The 25,406-nt window shown below is 40.9% G+C and overlaps 2 protein-coding genes across 6 annotated transcripts in view; one reads left to right on the top strand and one right to left on the bottom strand.

The window, feature by feature from the left end:
* Positions 1 to 14,453, top strand: part of SLC26A11 (solute carrier family 26 member 11) — a 29,492-nt gene extending 15,039 nt beyond the window's left edge. For all 5 annotated transcript variants that reach the window (XM_075177927.1, XM_075177924.1, XM_075177926.1 and 2 more), the window contains 6 exons: positions 1,189 to 1,316; positions 1,398 to 1,497; positions 7,017 to 7,150; positions 7,240 to 7,309; positions 7,973 to 8,064; positions 14,122 to 14,453. In XM_075177927.1, coding sequence (XP_075034028.1) covers positions 1,189 to 1,316; positions 1,398 to 1,497; positions 7,017 to 7,150; positions 7,240 to 7,309; positions 7,973 to 8,046 — 506 coding nt within the window. In that variant the 3' untranslated portion in view covers positions 8,047 to 8,064; positions 14,122 to 14,453. The remainder of the gene's footprint in view (positions 1 to 1,188; positions 1,317 to 1,397; positions 1,498 to 7,016; positions 7,151 to 7,239; positions 7,310 to 7,972; positions 8,065 to 14,121) is intronic.
* A 3,117-nt stretch (positions 14,454 to 17,570) lies between these two features.
* The window catches only part of CYTH1 (cytohesin 1), a 35,013-nt gene continuing 27,177 nt past the window's right edge, over positions 17,571 to 25,406 (bottom strand). Inside the window, exons 11-13 of the mRNA XM_075177921.1 lie at positions 21,416 to 21,487; positions 19,587 to 19,741; positions 17,571 to 18,700 (exon numbers count right to left, since the gene is read on the bottom strand). Coding sequence (XP_075034022.1) covers positions 18,622 to 18,700; positions 19,587 to 19,741; positions 21,416 to 21,487 — 306 coding nt within the window. The 3' untranslated portion in view covers positions 17,571 to 18,621. The remainder of the gene's footprint in view (positions 18,701 to 19,586; positions 19,742 to 21,415; positions 21,488 to 25,406) is intronic.

The raw sequence follows: 25,406 nt of genomic DNA, 5'->3' as shown, positions 1-25,406 counted from the left end.
CATGTGACTTATTATGGTACTAGGACTATTGCAGAAACATTAATGGGTACATGTGACTTATTATGGTACTAGGACTATTGCAGAGACATTAATGGGTACATGTGACTTATTATAGTACTAGGACTATTGCAGAGACCTTAATGGCTACATGTGACTTATTATGGTACTAGGACTATTGCAGAAACCTTAATGGGTACATGTCACTTATTATGGTACTAGGACTATGGCATAGACATTAATGGGTACATGTGACTTATTATGGTACTAGGACTATTGCAGAAACATTAATGGGTACATGTGGCTTATGGTACTAGAACTATGGCAGAGACCTTAATGGGTACATGTGACTTATTATGGTACTAGGACTATTGCAGAAACATTAATGGCTACATGTCACTTATTATGGTACTAGGACTATTGCAGAAACATTAATGGCTACATGTCACTTATTATGGTACTAGGACTATTGCAGAAACATTAATGGGTACATGTGACTTATTATGGTACTAGGACTATTGCAGAAACATTAATGGGTACATGTGGCTTATGGTACTAGGACTATTGCAGAGACATTAATGGGTACATGTGACTTATTATGGTACTAGGACTATTGCAGAAACATTAATGGGTACATGTGGCTTATTATGGTACTAGGACTATTGCAGAAACATTAATGGCTACATGTCACTTATTATGGTACAAGGACTATTGCAGAAACATTAATGGGTACATGTGGCTTATTATGGTACTAGGACTATTGCAGAAACATTAATGGGTACATGTGGCTTATGGTACTAGGACTATTGCAGAAACATTAATGGCTACATGTCACTTCTTATGGTACAAGGACTATTGCAGAAACATTAATGGCTACATGTCACTTATTATGGTACTAGGACTATTGCAGAAACATTAATGGCTACATGTCACTTATTATGGTACTAGGACTATTGCAGAAACATTAATGGCTACATGTCACTTATTATGGTACTAGGACTATTGCAGAAACATTAATGGCTACATGTGACTTGTTACAACCCCCAGCAGACTAGATATGCTTCACAGCTGCCCAATACATCTTGGTATATGGATATTATCATGAACACAGCTGAGCTGAGACCACAGCCAATTAAGACCTTACTATCACCTTCCTGGTAGTACTATGAATATTTTCCCGTTTTCTTTCAGGGATAGATTTATTCCCGTTTTTGGTCACATTCCTGCTTTCGTTCTGGGAAATCCAGTACGGGATCCTAGCCGGCATCCTGGTTTCATTGATCATTCTTTGTTTTCCAATCGCGCGGCCAAGGATCAGGGTAAGTAGCGGCGTGAGTGAGGCAGCTGTGAGTAGCGCTTTGTGCAGTTCTGTTTCACTGTCCTGCTGTTTCCTCTGTCAGGTCACAGACTCCAATGACTTAACACTGGTGTTGATGAGTGGTTTGAGTTTCCCAGCCGTGGAATATCTCAGAAATACTGTTTACAAAAGAGCTTTGACAGGTAAATAAACATATTGCATATAAAATACATAGCAACCTAAACTTGTTAATGGACATGTGTGGGTATGCCGGAATTGTTTCCGACCCGGACTGTTGTGTCAGGATGTACCTCCTTTTTGGGAATGGAGGGGGGGGGGTGTTGAGCTGCTCTGTTTTTTCCCTAATTTGAAACCTGCCATTAACAGCTGTTGTCTATTTTGCATTTGGATAATTACAGCTGCATGGTCAATATATACCACAAGGTGGCGACAGAGTACAATTTATTTTATTGTTTTGTACATTGTAAACTGAACACTTTGGGAGTTATTTCGAATTGAACTTAATGTCTGGTTTTTAAACTTAAAAAATATGCCTTTTCTTACTGTGAATGTGCACCCCTGCGTCCGTATAGAGACGTATCCCTGACTTACGCCTCCTTGTATAAGAAGAGGTGAGACGAGGAGAGGGTAAGGGTTGTAAACTTAGGCTATGTACAGTAAAGTCTTGTTTACGTAATTGTGATCTACAGCCACAGACTTACCTGTCGGGAGACTTACCTGTAGCGGGTGCTCAACACCTGGACCAAGTTCTGTGGTCGTGATGATGAAAAACAAAAAGCTCATAACCTGAGCTGGTAGCAGCAATTTCGTGGGGGGAAACAGTGTGCCCCCCCCCCCCCCTTTAAATAAATAGCTGGGCTGATGCCATTAATGCATTCAACTCTGTATGAGTCCCTCTGTGGGAATTAGAAGTGGGGCTTCTCAGTGTATTAGAGTATTGTTCCTCTGTATACTGAAGCTATCGACTTCCCTTGTGGACGCGTATCGCCTGTGTCCCGGCGGACGCGTATCGCCTGTGTCCCGGCGGACGCGTATCGCCTGTGTCCCGGCGGACGCGTATCGCCTGTGTCCCGGCGGACGCGTATCGCCTGTGTCCCGGCGGACGCGTATCGCCTGTGTCCCGGCGGACGCGTATCGCCTGTGTCCCGGTAGCCCTCAGCTTGGTGTCTGTTCTATCTTTTGAAACTGATCATTTCGCTCTCTAGTTTCTCTTTGGCTTTGCTGGTTCCCTGTCTATTAGGAGGTCTCAGATTTGCCTATCGTATGTTCCTTAAAAGATTTGTGCATCTCTGTCTTAAAAGCTGTTGCTGCACCCTGTGGTCCCTCTAGGGTGCAGAGGTCATATCTGCACTTGTTGTCACTGCAGTCATGCTGAACTAGGAGCGCCGAACCCCAACAGTGGCGCTTCCTCCCTGCACTCACGCATCACTTCCCGCTGTAGATATAATGAGCTCCTAGCTGGACCTTGCTGCCTGGTGACTGTAAGTTTATGTGGGCTGAGAATTAGGTACCCCCATATGGAAGAGGGAACGTTGTATGCTTAGTTATAGCCGGACAGGCCAATAGGAACTGGTTTGTACTTGTAGCATGTGAGAGCTTGGGGCTTCTTGACCATTTGCGCTCACTGGTGTCCTTTACATGGGCGGGAGGATTGAGCAATTGTGGTTCTTAGAAATATTTTGAGGAACGCATGTATTGCTTAAGGCATGCAGTAAAGAGGGAACTGAGAAGGTGTTTCCCATAGTCATTCTGCTGACCTGTTGTAGAGTTAGACTTGTGACTCTAAAGAAAAAAATATATATATATATATATTTTTTTTGTTGTCCACAAGAATGCCAACACAATGGTGTTTGTTTTTCAGTGTTTAACTTCTGACAATTTGTACCAGGGTGGATTTGAAACTCAATCACTGTTGTAGTTTTTGTTTTTTGTCTATTGCTCTTATTTATTGCTCAAGTCTTTATTTTGATAGACTGCTGCTATTGCTTAGAGGCATTTGCCAAAAGGGCTGGTGAGTCTGAGTGTATTAGTGGGCTGGTTTCTCCTCATAAACGTAATATGGGCTTGTCAGCCTGCCAGCTCTGCTTGCTCTATACTAGAAGTGAGCAACATTTTCCTAACGGTTCCGTGAAGTATTTGTCTGTGAAAAGACACGCGTTTCGCTGCTCGGAAGTTGGCCTCAGGTGTTCCCAGTCTTACCGCAACCTCACCACATAGCATAATGCATTGACCTTCAGTGTCTGTTCATTCCATGATGTGCAAAGTTACAAATACAGTGAAGAATGGTAGGCAAAACCGCAACCCCTGGGTAGTTCTGCTAAATAGCCTGTTCCACCATGAAACTGTAAGTTCTGCTCATTTCTATGCTGAACGCATCCATAACTGATGTGCTCGGTAAAGCGGTGGTACTAAGATAGACCAAGCTCACTAAATGATTGGCTGCGGAAATGAAACTTTGAGGGTCTACATAAATGTGGCTGATTTATAGCCCCAGCCAGGCTCTTCTCCAAGTGGGTTAATGCCAATTAATCAGACTTTTTTTTAAATATGTTTCTATATATCTTCCTCTTCTGTTTATGTGACAGATTTGGATTTTCCATCCCTGCCCAATGACCATGGACCCTACCAGACTTTTCTCTTACTCTGCCTACTCTCTGCTTCTTCTTCACCTTGCCACGTTACTGCAATTCTAATTGGTTTGTGGCAGGATCAGACCGTACTTGTATGGCAGCCTCTGAAGCCCTGAGGACACTATTACTGCCCAGCGATGCCAACATTGCCCTCCTGTCCTGGACACACCTAATTCTTAATGCATCAGTCGGTTCAAACACAATGGTTTCCAATGTGAATTGGATGAATTTTTGACAGCTTACACTAATTTTAGACTTGAGACAGATTTTGTTTATTATTTGTTTATTATAATTTATAATTCTAAACATAATAATTATAGGGTAGAAGGGTGTATTAGATAGTGGTAATTAATGTTGATGATGGCACAGTGACCGCAGAATTTGGTGTATAGTGTCTCAGAGAGTGTGGACCTCAGACGCTCTGCTTACTCTCCGCAATGAGCGACCTTTATGAAAACTAGTGGACAGAAAATAGCCAATCAGAATCTTGCTTTCATTTTCTAAACAGCACTAGGAACAAGTGTATTTTTACAACTTTTCAGTTCCATTTCACCATCACCACTAAAAGTTTTGGGTAAACTTTCATTGTCCGTGGACTGTGAGAGGTAAAATGGCAAATTGCAGGGTCCGTGGTCTGACTGCTTGGAGAGAGACAATAGACAGGGATGCCCCTATCTAGACTTTCCCGTTTATAGGAAATCCCCTAGGCACTGGACTTTCTTCCCCTTTATCCCCTAGGCACTGGACTTTCTTCCCCTTTATCCCCTAGGCACTGGACTTTCTTCCCCTTTATCCCCTAGGCACTGGACTTTCCTCTTTATCCCCTAGGCACTGGACTTTCTTCCCCTTTATCCCCTAGGCACTGGACTTTCCCCTTTATCCCCTAGGCACTGGACTTTCTTCCCCTTTATCCCCTAGGCACTGGACTTTCTTCCCCTTTATCCCCTAGGCACTGGACTTTCCCCTTTATCCCCTAGGCACTGGACTTTCTTCCCCTTTATCCCCTAGGCACTGGACTTTCCCCTTTATCCCCTAGGCACTGGACTTTCCCCTTTATCCCCTAGGCACTGGACTTTCCCCTTTATCCCCTAGGCACTGGACTTTCCCCTTTTATCCCCTAGGCACTGGACTTTCCCCTTTATCCCCTAGGCACTGGACTTTCCCCTTTATCCCCTAGGCACTGGACTTTCCCCTTTAGTACATGCCACCGCTATAGAACACTGCTCATGTGAGATCAGAAATGGGTATGAAAGGTTTGAGGATGCTGCTGTGTTGTTGTTAATTTTAGGAGACCCTACCCCTATGTATAAATTGGGACAGGTCTGTCATTTTGTACTGTGGAGGGTTGTATATGTCCTATATTGACAACACATCTACCCACTTTAGTGGCTATATAAATATACATGCCTGGGGGTGGAGATTACTCAGGAACCCACCTCTCTTTTAAAAGTCCCTATTTCACCTCATTCGTAGCAGATAAATTGTGAGCTCTGCTTCCCAAAGTGTTATGTTGATCACCAATATCCAGTGTACTTCCTTTCAGAATTTGTAGAAAAGGGCAGGTGGAACGAAGGTTAAACTGGCTGCAAACACCAACCAAATAGAGTGGTTTAGTTCTTCATAATTTACATAAATACTATGAAGGGTCTCGGCTGCCACAATGTTTTCAAGCTAGTGAGAGGCAAGAGCCAAGATAATTGGGCGTTACTTCTCAGATGGGCGCGTAGGACTCTCCCTTCCTGAACACCCTCCTACACCAGGCTTTATAATATAGCTGATCGCCAAGTTCTTCTGAAGTGGGCGGGGAATTGATATTGCGCAGTGGCGTGAGTTGCGTCATTGCATAAATCGCTTCATCTTGTCCCCCCCCCTCTTGTCCCTTGGGCCTCCCCTCCAGGATCTCTTGGAGGAAGAGTCCAAAATGTAAGGCAGATGCCTGTGTAATACTTGGATGGGAACTGTATGGATTTTATTTATTTCTTTTTAAATTAAATATTATTGAACTTTACAATATTAGGCACTCATTTGACAATATTTAAGTGTTTTTTATTTTGCAGTAGTGTTTTTTTCTGTTCAGTAATCACTACTTATTCTATTGATGTCTATGTCTTTGCACCTCTAGTGAAAATAGTGAAAAATCCCATTTAAGGTGAAGGTCTTCATCCCTCCCTTTAAAAGCTCTGTTTTTACTCCGTTTAAGGCCATGTTCGGTGTAGAGGTGGCCACCGAAACAGGGATCGTTCGTGCCTATCGAGTAACGCATGGACACAGGTGCTTAGTGAGATGGATAAAACTTCCCCATCCATGCTCTGACATCTACATATGTAGAGCACTCGTGTGCACGCTTAGGGCCTGAGTCATTAAGGAGAGTAAGGCAAAAAAATTGAGTAAATGTTCTCTGGGACAAACCATGTTACAATGCAAGAGGTGCAAATAAGTTTATTATTTTGCACATAAGTTAGAAATACTGGCTGTTTTGTTTTTTTTGTCATGTAGCACACAAATACTTGGTAGCTTTATTTGTACACTGATATTTAAAGTTAATCTAGGACATACCCTACCCCAACTATAAATTTGTCTTTGCATTTTAAATTCACCTCCCCCTCCAATGCAACATGGTTTAGCCCAGGTGCAAAGTTACTCCTTTTTTATGCTTTGCGCTTCTTCAGGCCCTTAATCTGTTACTCCAGAGAGCAATGATCCATTTGTGGCGGCCAATGATAAAGAGAGATGTAAATAAAAATGGCCGTGTGCACATGGCTTACCACAGACGAGGATAATGGCGCTTTAACAAAGCGTGAGAAACTAGTTCTGGGCATTATCTGTGTATGGATTAGAAACCATGAATGCAAAAAACATTTCTTGAAAAAATAATCATTGGTTTAGTTTTAGTATAATAACATCTAGTGTACACATTGTGTTCTCCCTTTTGTCACCCTGCTGACATTTCAGTTGAGTAAAGAGAGCGGATCTTTATGGAGGGAGGGACGTGCCCCACCCTTAGGGTACAGCTGCACTCTCCATCAGCTGCGGACAATTTGCTAATATTTATTGTCCTCATTCCCTCGCAGTTTCTCCCCCACGCTCGCTAATCCTGGATTTCTCTTATGTGAGTGTATTGGATTATACTGTTGTGATGGGACTTAGAGAACTGCTGCACGAGTTCCAGTCTCAGGGACTGTCTCTGTCATTCTCAGGACTGCAGGTATTTGTGGCACAACGGTTACCTTGACAACAGTCTTATGACTTTTTTTGTTTTTAAATGCTTTTTTTTTTCTATTCTTTTCTTTGTAGCCTGAACTTCTACAGATTTTATTGGCAGCTGATTTGAAAGGATTTCAGCGTCTCCAGAGCATGGGAACAGGTAACATTTTCCACTTTACTGCTGTGGAGTGACAAAACAGGTTGCTCACTGTATACTGCCATATTTTATTCAGTCTGGCCAACGTGTCATGTGCCCGGTTGGATAAGTAAATGTGCTGCTAGGTTGGGATATAATATATGTATATATCTTAAAAAGCGCTCTTAAACATCTAAATATTGCTCAGTATTGATATAATAGTGCATTAAATTAGAAATCAATAATAAAAAAGTTCAATAAAAGCAGAAAAATACTACAACAGTAAATACAACCATTGTAGCTACTCCCGTCTAGGTCCTCAGCTGGCAAAGTGGAGATGTTACCTATAGCAACCAATCGGATTCTAGCTGTCATATCTGCTACATTCTAGGAAATGAGAGCTAGAATCTGATTGGTTGCTCTGGGCAACATCTCCACTTTTAGTTTAAGTGAATCTACCCCTTAGTTTGTAAAACTGAATCTCATTTTAATTAGAGGTGTATCTGTTTTTGTATGTGAGATGCATGAACAGCATGAAGGTGACATTTACATTTACTTCATTTATTTTTTTTGTGTCACATTCTCTTTAAAATTGTGTTTTGAAAATGTAAAGTAGAAACAGTTTTACTTTGTGACATACAGTAACAACAAATGACAGTAAGGAACTGTGTTTTTCCGCACTTGCAGCAGGGGATCTATATGAAGATGGAAGCACAGAACCATTACTCCACAATGCTATTAAAGTCCCATTGTCGCCCTGAAGATCTAGAACACTGAGAGTAAGTAGCAATGTTCCGTTGATCATGAGTCAGATGACCACTCTTCTCCAAGAAACCGTTGTCAGACACAGCGTTTGTGATCAAGTAAGATTATAACCAGCTCTAATGCACCTCTACTGCAGAGCTGGATATCTTAAAATGTACTTATAATGCATGATGCTATTTGACTTCCTTGCCACAGATGGCTACAGGGATTTTCCCTGTGTCTGCCATAAGGTTTCTCAGGAGCTCATGTTTTCAGTATTGCAATCATGAACAGACTAAATTATTTATATTTCTCTGTCTTCCTTTGGGGTTGGGATAGTAATTATAGATGGCTATAGGTCATGTAGAAAGGAGTAAACAAAAAAGTCATAATATGTGTTCATACAGCATATAATAGATTCACAGCATAGTGTCACAGATCTGACCACTAAAGTGGTTGGTCCTGCGCTTATTGTGGCCTCGCTAGCAGTGCATCATTAGTTTGTATCATCCAGCTTCCCCCTGAACAGATACGCCAGCAGCAGGGCTTTGCGGCACGTTAAACGGCTGCACCAGACTTTTACAAGAGTGTCAAGTGGTCCTAAAAAAGCCACCATCAAAAAAAGGTTGGGTAAAAAGTTGGTCAGTGGATTTTTGCAGATAAAGAACCAGCGTAAGACCTATAATTTTAATAAGTGTAACTTGGTTAAACAGCACCATATCCCACAAAAGTAAGCTAAAATAGGCAAAGACTATTGGTTAACGTAATATGCAAGCATTTCTATGTCAGTATACACAATATTAGAGAATTGGGTCCTTGTTAATTATAAGGGTGCTAATCTGTACATTCTAAAAGCTCCCAGATACTGAGCTCAGCCCCACTGATCCAGTTATTAAAACCCATTTTCCAGCTGCATGATCCCGCAGCAGCTCTGACGCCGCTGAACTCAGCCCCACTAACCACTGAGCAGAGCTAACCTCGGCCCCATTAAAATAGAGAGTAGGAGATCCTGCAGCTTATGATCCCAATTGCACTGCAAATCTGTCTCTGGCCGCAGGTAGTCAGTGCAGACTGCGCAGAATAAGAGCTGAATGCAGTGAATAAATTATGATGTCAGCCAGGCAGCGGGAGATTTAAATACCGCTGTCATCTCAGCAATCTTATACTGTGCATTAATTGCAATAAAGTCACAAGCCCAGCTGACCCGGATCACCCTGAAAATGTGAACTTAGCTGCTGGGAATGTTTAGAATCTACGGGAAGCGATCACGGAATCCAGAATCTGTTAGAGAGTACAGCCTGTGGGATTCCGTTGTACAAGTGCAGCTATCTGTAATATTAAAACACTGCTTGGCATTTATAGAGTGAAACTGCCACCAAGAGGAATCTGTGTGTTGTTTATTTACCTAGTGCCTTGTGCAAAAAAAAAAAAATAACGCACAAAAACTGTCCTTCCCGCCCCTCCCCTACTAATTGCCGTGTATGCTAATTGCATGACTTCTGCTCACCTTCTGACTGCGCTGGACCTGTTCTTGCAGGACAGCTGTAATGTAAGGAGATTACATAGTCCCACTGCTAGATGAATGTAATACTTACATATCAATACAATACACTTACATACCATACATGGCACGTTCCCTGCTGCTCAAACGTGGGAGTGAGTTTGGGGTTTTTTGTTTGCATAGTGCACAAGGATTTCTATAGTAATCATTAAATACAACCCATATGTCCAGTTTCAATAGCTATTAAGTATCTGCTGAACACCCAGGTGTAAATAGCTTACTGAAGCCAGTGTTCCTGATTTATTAACACTCTCTAAAAGCTGATTTGATGTCCAGGAAGAGACTGTCTTGTACTGTGCACCCGATTTGTCTGCCTTTCCGCACACTTAGGTGCACTTGTAGTTTGCAGAGGCGTCTCCTGAAAGGAGACACCTCCATGTGTGCTGAACAGACCATCTAGACCGGTGGTCAGGAAACAGGTGTAAATTACCACAACTGGGGTAAAAAAATGAAATTCCTGGGGGTAAAGCTGCCGATTCACATGCTGTCAGTTGGATTGTAGACCCCTTTAAATGTAAAATTGCTGTTGTACCAGAAGAGCCTCAAGGGTTGGCAGAGGCACTTCTTGAAGGTAATCAGAACCCAGAACCCAAAACGCGAAAAGTGGCCGGTGCACATCCCTAATATAGTGACACATGTATTAAAAACGCTAGTATTGGCAGATAATACAAAAATTTAAATAAAATAGAACCAGAAACCTCCCAATTATGAATACTGAGCTGGCTCTTATAAGTTCATCTATCGTGTGAACCCAGATGAAATTTGTTTGCATTCCAAACACTCATATGGCAATTCCTCCTGTGTATCCAAAACCAGATTGTGTTATATAATCATATTTCATCATCTCCGTGTAGATCCAAATAAAGGTTTATCCAGTTATACATAGGATTCACAGTTCCAATGTGGTTAACCCTTTAGCCGCAATTAATTGCTGGATCCAATACAAAAATATACTCTTTATGAGGCAGCCTCTATTTAAGAATAACTGATTCAAATTAGATACATCACTGTTAGGGAACACATCCCAACACCATTTTCAAAATCCATTTAGGCAACAATTAGAAGCCCAAAAATTTCTCTTGTACTGTCGACAATTGTATACAGTGCTGTACCTTACATTTCAAAGAGCATCCGACTTCTGTGAAGTTGAAGAGGTTCCATATAACATAAAGTCCACAATAACGATTGAGACTTAAAAAACTGGTGAGGTTTTCTTGCCACTAGCAAACACCTGACGCGTTTCTCTGCCTATTGGGAGCGGTTTTTCATCAGCCATACATAGTAAAAGTAAGATCCTACCTGTAGAATCACATTTATATTTAATGCTTAATAAACTAAGTAAAACCGGGAGGGAGGGAGGGATGAGATGAGGGTGAGGTTCAGGTGTAAGGGGAGAATATGAGATATGTGTTTTCCAGCGGATGATCTGGAGCGGATGATCTGGACTAGTCCATTCAGATTCTAGCTGTCCTTTTCTAAAAAATAAGGAAAGGAAAATAAACTCCCAATTTGGGTGCAGTCGGCAATCAAACCCATCCAGGGCAGCAAAACTTGTCTTTTAAGATCCAAAGTAGCAGCCAGAGCCCTAAAGCGGACAGATACTACCCATACTGACAGTGTGGGCAGACATCATTGTGTTTTGTCCCCACCAGAGTCTGCTCTGAATATTGGGGCCTTGGGACACATCTCCATCCTGTGAGCTGCGACCCCACCAATCCCCTAAATGTAAGCTGGAGAAAATTAACAGCAACTGAGAGCCGCCTGGGCGGGAACGTGAGACTCCATTGTGTGCGGAAACGGGCTCAAACAGGCCTGAGAATACAATAAGTCTGGCTGTCTCAAGTTCATTAACTGGCACCTAATCCCACCCTCGTCCATATCTTTCCCTGTCTCATATTCAACCCATCCTCTCCCAATATGTAATCCCTTCTCAATCCTCTAACCATACCCCCATAACCTCAGATCTACCTGCAAGCTTACACTTAAATTATCCCTTTATTTGTATACAAACAAACTATCCTTTTATCCACGATATCCTTGGCTTGTTGTATCTCTTTAAATTCCTAATTACTCTTATCCCCTCTTACCCTCCTCCCTTTTTTTATTATTTTATTTCTCTTGCCATCTGTGAAGGTATAATTCTATTTTGCTATACAAAGCTGCAGTCTACAGGGGTGTTTGCTACTGAGCTATTCATGTCACATGCATAATTGTATTACCTCCGTATTCTTATTCTCAAATTTGCAATTATATTTGTGACTTGTGATAGATTTCACTCTGTAGAGTGAATCAGAAAATCACATGAGTTATGTTAGTGACTGGGAAGTCACCAGGATCCCTGGAGGGAGGATATCTGTAGTAGTTTCTTCTTCTTCTTCAATAGTTCCACTTATAATACCGAATATATATCACATAAGAGCAAACACGTAATCCCTTAAATTTAATCAGGGAGAAAATAGACAGTATTTACTTTATGACCTAATTGAACAACAGGTCTCTAGCTGGTGACGCCTCAAAAGAATTATCAAGACAAAAGAGATTCTTCAATAGATGATGGACAAGTTTCTCTCTGCTTAGATCTTTAAGTTTAAAGGGCAGACTGAGAAAACAGACACCAATCGTGCAAACTGGATCCCCATCTCCATCCCCTCCTTTTATTATACATTTACATTTTATTATACATTTCAGGACAGTCTTCCTGAAATGTATATTAAAACGGTAAATATGAAATGCATCAAATGGAAAAGAAAATGATTGAAAAAAGAAAAATGCACCAAATACCTCACCACGTCTGAGTGCAACGGGATTGTTCTGCTCCTTTGGCCCATAGGTGGTAATGAGCCGTCGGAGTATGTGCACTGACCACCTATATGTTTCTCTGGTCAGATGAGTGACAATCACGTCTTACTGGACCAGGTGAATGTTAACTCTCTGGAGGTTCCTCAGTAGAGGTATCAGACTGGCCAGCAGGGGGCGCAGGCTGTACTCCTGCTATTACTGGTTTGCAGATTTATGAGTGGTGTATTGATGACGTTAGGGAATATCACTGCTTCCTCTATTAAACCCAACCTCTTTAAGAAGATCTTGTCATTGTCTAGAAACTATAGTTCAAAGTGTACAAAAGGGCAGATAAATTAAAGCTGCATTTGCCCTGGGGTCATCCTTAGACTTCTAAGTAATTGAGTCTGGATAGGAGAGGCACTAATAGAGGGTTCTACCTCAGCCTGGGGGGATGTGGGGGGGGGGGGGGAGTTTATCAATTCTATTAACTTTGTAACAAAAATACATTTGTTTGAAAATGTTTGTGAAATGAATGTAGTACCACTGAATCTCTATCTACCATTGTAATTAGGCACGCTGTGTCATTTTTTTCTTTCCCTCCCTCCCTCCGTCTCCCTAATTGTCTCACTTACCTACTTAATGTCTTCTCCATGCTGTATTGGTTTTTCTTCAACCCCGTCCAATCCCCTCTTACCTGAGCTAATCACATGACCTGGGTTATCGGTCACGCAGAATCCCTTTAAAATCCCATTAATGTATATTCTACTTTGTCAGAATCGAAAGAGAAGTCGTAGCATTGCGCACTTTGCTGATAGAGTTGACATTCTAGAACATTGGCAGAAGTGGGTGATTACACCCATCAAACCACATCTGCCCCCATTTTGGGCCTGTATATTGTACATGTTTCCCCTACAGATACAAAGACTCTGGGGTTCATGTTGGACATATGCATCTTATTTTTTTTTTTGCACAAAATATGCATTTCTGCACCGCGCATACACACAAAAATAGACTTGCACTTATGTCCATATGTGGTTTTGGTTGCATCTCACACTTACTACTCCCTACACCTGTAAAGACGGAACAGGGAAGGGCAGCGTTGTGCGCAGGCTTAGGCCAAGTAAGTTTGTTGGTCTCGTAATGCGATGAAGGCCGACGCATAACAGGTCAGCAGTCGCATTTCTTGTGTGCTCAACCCCTGGTGCAAAATATGCATTGATGATGATCAGCAGCATTAGTTAGATGCTTCTCTTTGGCTGCCTTATAATTGTGCATTACCTTCAGCTGATTGTGCTTTATTCATTTGCATTGTGCCTATAGGATATGTGTCTGTTTGCATTTCTTACATTTAATTAGAAGCATCCCTGGATACGATGGTGCTTCTAATTAATCACTATTTGATTGCTTAATTCCAATAGCCACATCTCATCATATTCTGAAAGAAGCCAGAATAGTGTTCTCCTTGTGGTTATTTCTGGAACTGCAATAGCCACATTTCGCCTGACATCATCTAGCGCATATTGCATCTTTTTTCAGACGCATTTTTCGTCTGCGGTTTTTACATAAAATATATCCAGCTCTACATGAGGCCCTAAGTGTCTGTACTTGTCTAATTAAACTTTGTTTCTCTATACTACTAATTTTCACAGAAATTTTGATATTGAATGGGTTTTAAAATATTATTTATGTAATGTTGCAATTATGCAAAATAGATAACTGAATTTTTATTTTATTTTTTACTTCCTTCAAGGCTCTAAGTTTGGAGAAGTCCTGGACGAGAAAGCAGAACATCTGCAGAAAATATGAAGAATTATGGCTGATGCTGTGGAATTTCTAAAATACACTACTTGCGAGTGGTAACAGATACGTCCCCCCCGGGTCGTCTGCGTTGCAAAGTGTAAACAAAGAAGTCGTACAGCTAAACTAACTGAAGACGCTAATCTCCGAGTGAGAACGGGAAGACTTTGCAACTTTGGGAATGGTTCACTGTTATTGCATCCTGGGAGAATTTGTCAGCACTGACAATGGAGTAAAGACTACACTTGTTTTGTAAATAAATATTTTTTGTTGTTGCACAATTCATAGAGCCTTGGATGTGATTTTTATAGGATTTTGACCTTTTTACAATCTCTGTCACCTTGTGACTACTGTCCTATATAATATAACCAACCTCTTCACTTCCCTAGGTTATTCTATCTGAGCCCCAGACCAACATTGCTGTGTGAGTGGATCATATGGCCCACTAGGCACTCATTAACTCTGCATTCTGGCTGGTCCAATATGCAATGTGTAAAACTTGACCTCATGCAGCATGGTGGCTTAGTGGTTAGCACTTCTGCCTCACAGCGCTGGGGTCATGAGTTCAATTCCAGACCATGGCCTTATCTGTGTGGAGTTTGTATGTTCTCCAAGTGTTTGCGTGGGTTTCCTCCGGGTGCTCCGGTTTCCTCCCACACTCCAAAAACATACTAGTAGGTTAATTGGCTGCTATCAAAATTGTCTCTAGTCTCTGTGTGTGTGTGTGTGTGTGTGTGTGTGTGTGTGTATATGTTAGGGAATTTAGACTGTAAGCTCCAATGGGGCAGGGACTGATGTGAGTTCTCTGTACAGCGCTGCGGAATCAATGGCGCTATATAAATAAATGATGATGATGATATATCCAACTCCCATTGTCCCATAGATTGTAAGCTTGTGGGCAGGTCCCTCTTACCTCTGTCTGTCTGTATTACTCAGTATTGTTTTATTACTGGGTTTGTTATCAATTGTAAAGCGCTAAGGAATTTTCTGGCGCTATATAAATAGATGATGATCATGATGAAAAATAGAATAAAACGTCATCCTAGGACTTGGGAATGTGCCTCAGTTTGACTCCCCTTCATCCCCAGCCAATCGCAAGGAACCAGTGTCAGACACCACTTGTGATTGGCTGCCAGCGAAGACGACTCAATTAGTGGGTATGGGGGAATTTTCAGCAGAAAGAATATTTGGGCTATATAATATTTCCTATTTGGGCTACAACAGATCAAGAACAACAATTTCATATTTAATAAAGAGGTAAAGCAAGTTTTTGAGGAGTCTTTTTCAATTAAAGTTTTTTTTGTTAAATTATTTTTAACTTTTGGTGTAATGGACAGGGGTCTTCTGAACGCATGTTCATTATATTAGAAGTGCTGGTTTGGCAAAATTGTCATTTCAGGTATTCCAGTATTGTTATTTATCCTAGCCCGAAAAAACAAGTCTGCTGTTGGACAGCATCCAACGCTTTTCAGTGTAAGACTGGTGTTTTTTTTTACCACTAAGCCAATAGAGTACTTAGTGGCACCCTTAAGTCTGTATAGCAGCCTAAAGGCTTTTAACCTAAATATTCAAATACTGGTGAAAAATTATGATTTTCTGGAATGCAATAATATGCAAATTTTTGAGTTCCTAGCTCATTCCTGGGCAGCATGGTGGCTCAGTGGTTAGCACTTCTGCCTCACAGCACTGGGTTTCCACTGGGTGCTTCGGTTTCCTCCCACACTCCAAAAAATATACTAGTAGGGAAATTGGCTCCTATTAAAATTGACCTTGGTCTCTCTCGGTCTGTCTGTGTATGTTAGGGAGTTTAGACTCTAAGCTCCAATGGGGCAGGGACTGATGTGTGTTCCCTGTACAGCGCTGCGGAATTAGTGTCGCTATATAAATAGCTGATGACAATGAACTCACTAAATCATGGGTCAACTATGAGGTCTTATGGCTGGGTTGTGTGGCGGCTATAAAGATATTAGCCAAAATATTGTACTTGTCTAGAACCATACTTCCCCTGAAACTGCCAATCCGCAGCAGCGCTGTGTGTGTCCTCCAGGAACATGTCACCCAGAGAATTGTTAAAATGCTGCGGATAGTTTCTTGCGAACCCTTAACGCATTACTGTACTATGCTGCACTTCCATCAGACCTTCTTATACCTGCACCATAGCACAGAAACACGTTAAGGATTCGCAAGAAGCAATTTTAGGTGAAAAGAAAAACAAATCCTTAAAAAAGGAGAGCCAAGCTTTGTATATATGTCTTCCCACACAATTGTGGTGCAATTAGGTGTTCTCAAATTTGTGGTTCTTCCCTGGGCTGAAGGGAGGGGGAGGGGGAGAGGGGATTAGTGTTGGCAACCTTGAAGCCACAATAGATGAAGCCCCATCTGCAACAAGACCCCACCGAACTCAACCACTTTTCAGTACAGACTTTACTGTGGAGCAATAGGGATAGCGGTAGACATTTAGGATTAACAAGTGATCATATCTTGAATTACCCCAACAGTGGCAAATATACAATGTTACCCCTAGTTTAACAAGTCATTGTTGCTACTCATTAGATACATTACAGTTAAGCATTCAATACTCTTAGGGCTCATGCTGAGTTGGCTGCGTATGCGTCAAAACTCTAAATACCTGCACATAAAAATAACATTTACATTAATAGGCTGCTAGTCCTGACATCATCATAATTGGGTCCAATTATCCTGTTTATTCGCAGAGTTCTGTGTCCTAATAACTCTATTTTTGTACAATTCTTGCATTGGGCCAGTCTCCATTTCAAATAATGAAATTACTAAGTTTAAGTCTAAAGATGGGTGTACTAGTTATTTTAAAAACGTTGTGTGAAATCAAGCACATTTTAATTTTTTATTATGTAATGAAAAAAGTTATTCCATGGGAACCAGGGCCATCAGCATCTGTGAAACGCTGGCCTCTCATGGAATGGTAAAATATAGAGTGCATCATAATGCTTTTTAATTCTACTAAGATTTATGAAACAATTATTAAACCATCTATTGACATAGCACACAAAGCAGTAAGACACACCCAAGCAGTTGTCCGGGACGTGGTATTATTGTAATAGAAGACACTACATACTGTAGATATATATATTGGAACAGATGCTACAAAACCAAGATGCTTGTATGAGACAATCCTCATTTATAAGAGGCTTGTGTGAGGCATTCAATGACAATTCTACAGTCAATCATACAATTAAGCATGGAACACAAAGTTGTGGATTCCGATGATTGAGAACAAGAACAATCACCCAGAAATACAAGGTGAGGCTCCTTTATGGGCTTTCAAAATGAACTAACAGCCGACACTGCAGCTTTCTTTGATACTTGGAAAAAAAATAAAATAATGGAATGATTCCGAATATGAATAAAACACAGACACCAGTATAACATGAATCATTTATTGACTACAGTTTAATCTTTGTTAAGTTACAAAAACAGCAGTTAATTTAGAGCTATAAATTATGACTAAAGCGTACACGTACGTATCGTAATAGATTTCTTCCACACAGTCAACAATTATAAGCTACATACGGACGGGGGAGGGCGCTGAGAGGGGGCAGTGGCGGATTAGGATAGGCCTAGCTTCCGCGCGGTCACACCCGCTTAGGCTTTTGACAAGGCTGTGTGTACAGCTGGGGGGCAAGAAGCTAACTCTCGAGTTTCGACTTTCCTCTCGGTTGCCCAGAATACTGACTTGCTCAACAAGAACAAAACGGCCCATTAACCAGGTTCAAGTTTTAAAGAGAGTGACCTTTGTTTCTAAACTTTGGTAGAAATGAAATGCAACAATAGAGCACTGCATAGAACGACATTCAGCCCCCACCAAAACTCTTATTCTTACATTATTTTACAAAAACACTGAAATAGTACCGGCTAGAACAAGAAAAATACTTAGAAAAATAAATATATAATACGGGAGACAAAAGGCACAAGGTGGCAATATAATAAGGACATTGAGCTATTAGAATGGACTGGTTCTACTTCTAGATCAGAAGGAAGTTACTTCTGAACTTTAGCGCTAGATGTTGACAACAGAAGGTCTGTGTGACCTATATATCGCTTGTCACAGTTACCAGGAAGGTTTCAGGATTGCAGGTAAAGGATTCTTTTTGTTTGACGTGCATTCCGGATGGAGATAGAGAAAAGTATACAAGCTAAACTGCCCAAGAACGGATGCCTACACTTACCCTATTGGGGTAATACATACATACATACATACATGGAAAGAATTGGTTTTAGTAAGGGGTGGGTAGAACCCAGACAATCTGCAACTTCTCTCCATGCAGAAATGTTGTATTCAGTACCTGTTGTCACTATGGTAGCATTCGGAGATCATCTAAAATGACTGGCAAAGTGGAACATTTAAACCTCTCACTGCTTAGAGTAAACGGTTCAAACCCCACATGTTGGTGATCCAAGTCCACGGCACAATAATCTAATGTCTTTTTGTGGAGGAAACTTTTTTCTTTCGGGCAGCCAGCATTTCATAGAACGGGTCCCTGCTAATGGCGGCTCTGCATGGAGACAAATAAAGAGAGTTAAAGTTAATATTGGATTACATTTCCATGAGGCTCGAGGGTGCCCACTGGTGTTTAAACGCTGCTTCTGACTTGCAATTGGAAAGCATGTAGCCCCGTGTGGTAACAAAACACCTTCTATTCTGAGTTTATATCCATTTGGGTATATACCAGTATCATCGTGCCACTTTTTTTTTTTGGACATTCATTTCTACGGCAGTGTATAGCGTACATACTAGCATGGGTTAAACAGATACGGTTACACCAGTGTTGTGCTGTATTTGTTTGCTGTTTAGGTCAATGAACTATTCATTTAAAACTCATTTTCCCACCCCACCCTATTACAGTGGGAACGAACCAGAGCTCTCTAGCGCTGGGCGTGGTTGAGAAATTGGTGGCTGGGGGAGGCTACGCTGACCATTTTTTATATGGAGCCCTTTCCTTATTCCATGCGGTTTCTTCATGTTGTGCACACACTGGAAATTCCGTTGAAATAAATAGGCTATCGAATTGAATGCATCTGTGCACTGGACACATTCAAAAACACATATGAACATGTCCAATGTTTAGCGAACATATACGAACCGCATATCAAACGCTCATAAGACGCATGTGCAAATGTATAGCGTTTATATGCTTTTTTAACATGCTGTTACCCATGAATCAAAAAATGCAAGCGCTAACACCAGTGGGCAGAGGCCCCAATGCAGACATTACTTAAAAACAACAACTATAATATATTCACATTAATAACTTGTACACAATGCAGTGTGAAGAAAATGTGTGTTAACACCAGACTCAATAGTCCACAGCTCCGTGCAGTTACAATTATGCAGTTTTCAGACATATTTCTCTCAGTAGCTACATACGGAGAGTCACTTACTTTATGCTTTTCATCCACTCATCCTTCTCTTCTTGTGTAGGTGCGGAGATCCGGTACACGGTGTGATTCCCCTCCACTACTCTTCCATCAGCCTCCGTCTTGCATGCTTTGATTACCTGGTCCTTGTTGTCTGGTATAAACAGCTCAAAACAGTTCTAGAAGAAAGAGCAAAAGAGCAGGAATGAGAAAATAGAGAAATGAAAAAAAGGAAGCAAGAAAAATAATGACAGAGTAGAAATATAAAAGAAGGAACAAATTCGTGTCCTCCCCAAGTATTGTGACAGTTACAATATTGTTTCATATACACAAGCAATTAAGAGGTACAGTGTGTAACCTTTTATTTCTGCACCTATTTCCCTATTGGACAAATTAACTTACAGTTAAGTATTATGAGATCTGCATCTTTTCAAATATCATTAGTTGCTTTTGAGTGCCAAGAATTTTCCTATTGTGCAGTCGTTTCCTTCTTTTTAAAGATATTTTGGATTGTAAATTTTACAATGCTAAAGACTTGTGCTACTGGTTCTAATTGAAGTATAAATCATTTCAGCATCCAAATAGATTGTTCTCTAGTCTTCATGTTGGTTTAGGTCTATGGATTCCAAAAGAAAACAGAAAATACTACATCCAACACTACATTCTTGGTTCTTTTATGTGTGTGCACAATCAACATTACAGGATGCACATGACCAACAAGAAGCAACTGTTGGCCCATTGTCCCAATACTTAGGCTCATCTGGCTCAAAAATTTCTATTATTCTATAGGATACATTTAATCGAATACCCAGAAACACAAAAAATGACGATCTGTACATTTGACTCAATAAGTTTCTCATCTCACAGTTCAATCGTTTGAATACACAGCAATTTTTTTTTTACATCAGTTCCCTAATACTTATAGAAGACACTATGGGGGAAATTCAATTTTCCGTGATGTCCGATTGAGCACATTGCCGCTTATTACAGTAAGGAATCTCTGCTCATTTTGCAGCGCACCACCATGGGATTTAGAGGAAAAATCAGTGGAGATAAATTGCCGCGGGATGCCTTCACAGACCGTCCTGTAGGCACTTTGTGGTACATCGGGCAGAATAGAATTCCCCCCTATATATAAAATATAAAACTTGTCTTTCTCTTGTGTGTGTATTTTTGTGTTTATGCAGTCAAGCAGGTGAGAAAGCATAAATAATTAATGTTATGATCTAGTGGCGGCAATACAATATTTTTTTTAGGAGTCTTCTCTATTTGTTGAAAAGGAGTGGTTGTTGAAGTCCCCATTGCATCAAAATATGGCACGATGTACATAGGCAAACCGAGGGGGGTTCCTAGTGCCTGGAAACCCCCCTCCGCGCCTGGGGCACTGTATAATTGAGGTGGCTGGACCCAGCCCCTGCTTCACACGGCTCTGCTTGAAAAGGGAGAGCTGCGTGCACTAGCCCATGTATATGATGGGGATAGGAAGAGTTGGAGAGCAGCCAAGCACTGTCTAAAATTATAGCCACGCCCCCATGCATGCTGGTCATGCCCACTGGCGTCATGGGTTGGAAACCCCCCTCTACAAATCCTGCATTTGCCCCTGACGATGTAATATTTCTGAGAATCAGCATGACATGTCCATACATCACAAGGATTACATTAGTATGTATTAATGTATAAATTACTGGTCATTGAGTGAGAAAAAGTCAAAAGCTTCAAAAGAAAAACTGACTTTTAATGAATAAGACCACAGATGAGCTGCCTGTATCTACAGGTCTAGCTCATACAGGGATCTACGTTCCCTACTCTCTGGCTACCTTAAGCATTCTCAGTATTGTCTCTGAAACACTCACAGGCTTCTTAGAATCTTCAACCTCTCGGATGCTCAGGTTTTCTAACGGTATTATCCCGCGGGGCTCCTTGTCCTGCAAGAGAATGAGCCACATCAATAAAATTGTAATTGAACAAAAGTCTGTTTCTAGCCAATTAAAGCTATTGCAACTGTTTTGTAAAAGTCATGATGGGCGCTGTTGCTTGATCATCCATTAACACTAAAGAGTCATAACTTGTTAATATCTCAAACACCTCTGAGTATTATTATTATTATTATTTTTTTTAGAACAAATTCTTTACCCCAAGTATTTAAATAAAGCCAAACAAGCCTGAACCAACTAATAGTTTGCAATAAACAGCAATTGCATATTCCCATAATCATTGGCATCTCTGGAAATCCCTTTATACCAACAATAAAATGCTCTACAAAAACCTGTGACTCTACCTCTCAGTGGCTACATTACAAGGAAATGAAAAAGAGATGTAAGACACCACCAGATGAGGAATGTTAGGAGGAATTAGAGATGGTCACTGACCCCCGTGTTTTGGTTTTGGATTCGGTTTTGGATCTGGATTAACGTCGTGTTTTGGTTTTGGTTTTGGTTTTGCAAAACTGCCATTGCGTGTTTTGGTTTTGGTTTTGGTTTTGTTTGGTTTTGTTTTGCTATTTTTTTGGAAAATCCATGTTTTTGGGCCTAAATTAACCCAATTTAGTGCTCCAACTGTTTTAGAGACAAGTAATCTAATTGTTGAGGTAATAAATCATCCAAAAAAACAGTTTAATTCTTCGTTGGTAGGCCTATTCTACACACAAAACAGATTGTCTTCCTCTCCATCTATGCATATTGGCAATGCAGCCATCGTCTTTGAATGTATATTACACCCTACACTTATAGTTAAATATGTAAAGAAATGGAAAAAGCCAGTTTGGTTTCTGTCTCTCAAGGCCCCCCTCCACTTGTATAAAATACCAAAAAATTCAGCCATTATAGACTGCACAATATTAATTGACATGGAGAAAGCCAGTTTGGTTTCTGTCTCTCTAGGCCCCCCTCCACTTGTATAAAATACCAAAAAATCCAGCCGTTATAGACTGTACAATATTAATTGACATGGAGAAAGCCAGTTTGGTTTCCACCTCTCTAGGCCCCCCTCCACTTGTATAAAATACTAACAAATTCAGCCGTTATATACTGTACAATATAAATTGAAATGGACAAAGGCAGTTTGGTATCTGTCTGCATCAGATCCTCTCTCCACTAGGAGTAAAATAGAAAACTATTCAGCCGTTATATAATCTAGAATATAAATAGAAATTGAGAAAGGCAATTTGGTATCTGTCTGCATCATAATCATCAACATCATCATTAGCGCCCTCGTCGCCTACACAAATCTCCCCCTCATCCTCTTCTAATTCCAAAGTGGCATCCTCAATTTCTGTATCACCGGCTACACTCGGGCTATTAAGGCACACATCAGCAGAATGCTCACGATTAGACATCCCACTGTTGGATGGACTCTCCACAGGGATTGTTGTCATTTGTGAATCAGAGCAAATATTCTCCTGTAATGCCTCACTGTTATCTTGCAGCTCGGCTTTGACGCGTAACAGTAGTTGTGCACCAATTGTAGGCTGGGTAACTTTTTGGGATCTGCCACTAATAGCCAAAGGTGAAGGCCTCATTCTCTCTTTGCCACTGCGTGTGTAGAATGGCATGCTTGCAATTTTTTTTTTATCGTCACTTAACTTTTGCTCAGTTACACTTCTTTTTCGCTTCAATACAGTAAATTGTTTTTTGGTTTTTGTTTTTTGCACTAATTTGAAAACACTCTGTTGTTTGACATCGCCTTGGCCAGATGACGTACTGGGAACACTAACATCAGGACTGGTGACAGAACCTGGTTGCTCATTTAGATCATATGTGGACTGCTTTGAATCCATTGCGTAGATACTGCTGACAGATATGACTTTTGACAGCCAGAAATATTAATGCACAATTAGGGAGGACACCCCAAAAACACAGAGGAGTGCTAAAATTTATTGAGTAGATACTGCTGACAGATATGACTTTTGACAGCCAGAAATATTAATGCACAATTAGAGAGGACACCCCAAAAACACTGAGGAGTGCTTAAAATTATTGAGTAGATACTGCTGACAGATATGACTTTTGACAGCCAGAAATATTAATGCACAATTAGAGAGGACACCCCAAAAACACTGAGGAGTGCTAACATTTATTGAGTAGATACTGCTGACAGATATGACTTTTGACAGCCAGAAATATTAATGCACAATTAGAGAGGACACCCCAAAAACACTGAGGAGTGCTAACATTTATTGAGTAGATACTGCTGACAGATATGACTTTTGACAGCCAGAAATATTAATGCACAATTAGGGAGGACACCCCAAAAACACAGAGGAGTGCTAAAATTTATTGAGTAGATACTGCTGACAGATATGACTTTTGACAGCCAGAAATATTAATGCACAATTAGAGAGGACACCCCAAAAACACTGAGGAGTGCTTAAAATTATTGAGTAGATACTGCTGACAGATATGACTTTTGACAGCCAGAAATATTAATGCACAATTAGAGAGGACACCCCAAAAACACTGAGGAGTGCTTAAAATTATTGAGTAGATACTGCTGACAGATATGACTTTTGACAGCCAGAAATATTAATGCACAATTAGAGAGGACACCCCAAAAACACTGAGGAGTGCTAACATTTATTGAGTAGATACTGCTGACAGATATGACTTTTGACAGCCAGAAATATTAATGCACAATTAGAGAGGACACCCCAAAAACACTGAGGAGTGCTAACATTTATTGAGTAGATACTGCTGACAGATATGACTTTTGACAGCCAGAAATATTAATGCACAATTAGAGAGGACACCCCAAAAACACTGAGGAGTGCTAACATTTATTGAGTAGATACTGCTGACAGATATGACTTTTGACAGCCAGAAATATTAATGCACAATTAGGGAGGACACCCCAAAAACACAGAGGAGTGCTAAAATTTATTGAGTAGATACTGCTGACAGATATGACTTTTGACAGCCAGAAATATTAATGCACAATTAGAGAGGACACCCCAAAAACACTGAGGAGTGCTTAAAATTATTGAGTAGATACTGCTGACAGATATGACTTTTGACAGCCAGAAATATTAATGCACAATTAGAGAGGACACCCCAAAAACACTGAGGAGTGCTAACATTTATTGAGTAGATACTGCTGACAGATATGACTTTTGACAGCCAGAAATATTAATGCACAATTATGGGGGACAACCCAAAAGCGCTGGGGAGTGCCAAATATGAAGAAAAAATAATAAACCTCTATCCTCCTCTCTGCACTAGCGATTTTGGTTAGAGCAATTGCAAGAACAATATTGTATTCTTTCTCTGTCCCTGCTCTAATTAGCCTATGACTACACCCTGCTCTCTCCCTCTGTCAAATGGCGATGGATTGCTGTGGAGGCGTGTATTTATAAAGTTGAAGTATCGCGAGAACCGAGTCCCGAGATCCGACGACGTCACAATGACGTTCGGCCTCGATTTGGATTCGGAATTGGCGGGAGAGTACCGAGCTGCTCAGCTCGGTACTCGGATACCCAAAGTTCGGGTGGGTTCGGTTCTCGGAGAACCGGACCCGCCCATCTCTAGGAGGAATGGAGAGAAGGTATTAAATAAACAGTCAATAAGTTATACTGTAGGTGGTACTATACCCCAACAGGTTACATAAGATGTTTCCCACTTCTAACCCCAAATGCTGGAGGAGTAGCGGTTACAGGAGAACTCTCCTCCATATTTGGTGGACATATCCTTGGATTACTCCAGATTTGGGATGAGATACAGTCCCTCCTTGATGCCATGTTGAAAATCTCAGACACTCCAAAAAAACCACAAATACTCCACACGCTGGCAGCTGCTAAGTGCCTTATTGCTTAGAATTGGAAAAATCCCCAAACCCACCGCCCCCGTCAACATC

This window comes from Mixophyes fleayi, chromosome 6 (genome assembly GCF_038048845.1).
Source record: "Mixophyes fleayi isolate aMixFle1 chromosome 6, aMixFle1.hap1, whole genome shotgun sequence".
In the NCBI taxonomy this organism is placed as follows: Eukaryota; Metazoa; Chordata; class Amphibia; order Anura; family Limnodynastidae; genus Mixophyes; species Mixophyes fleayi.
The sequence above is the reverse complement of the archived record's forward strand: the minus strand, read 5'-3'. Positions and strand labels throughout refer to the sequence as shown.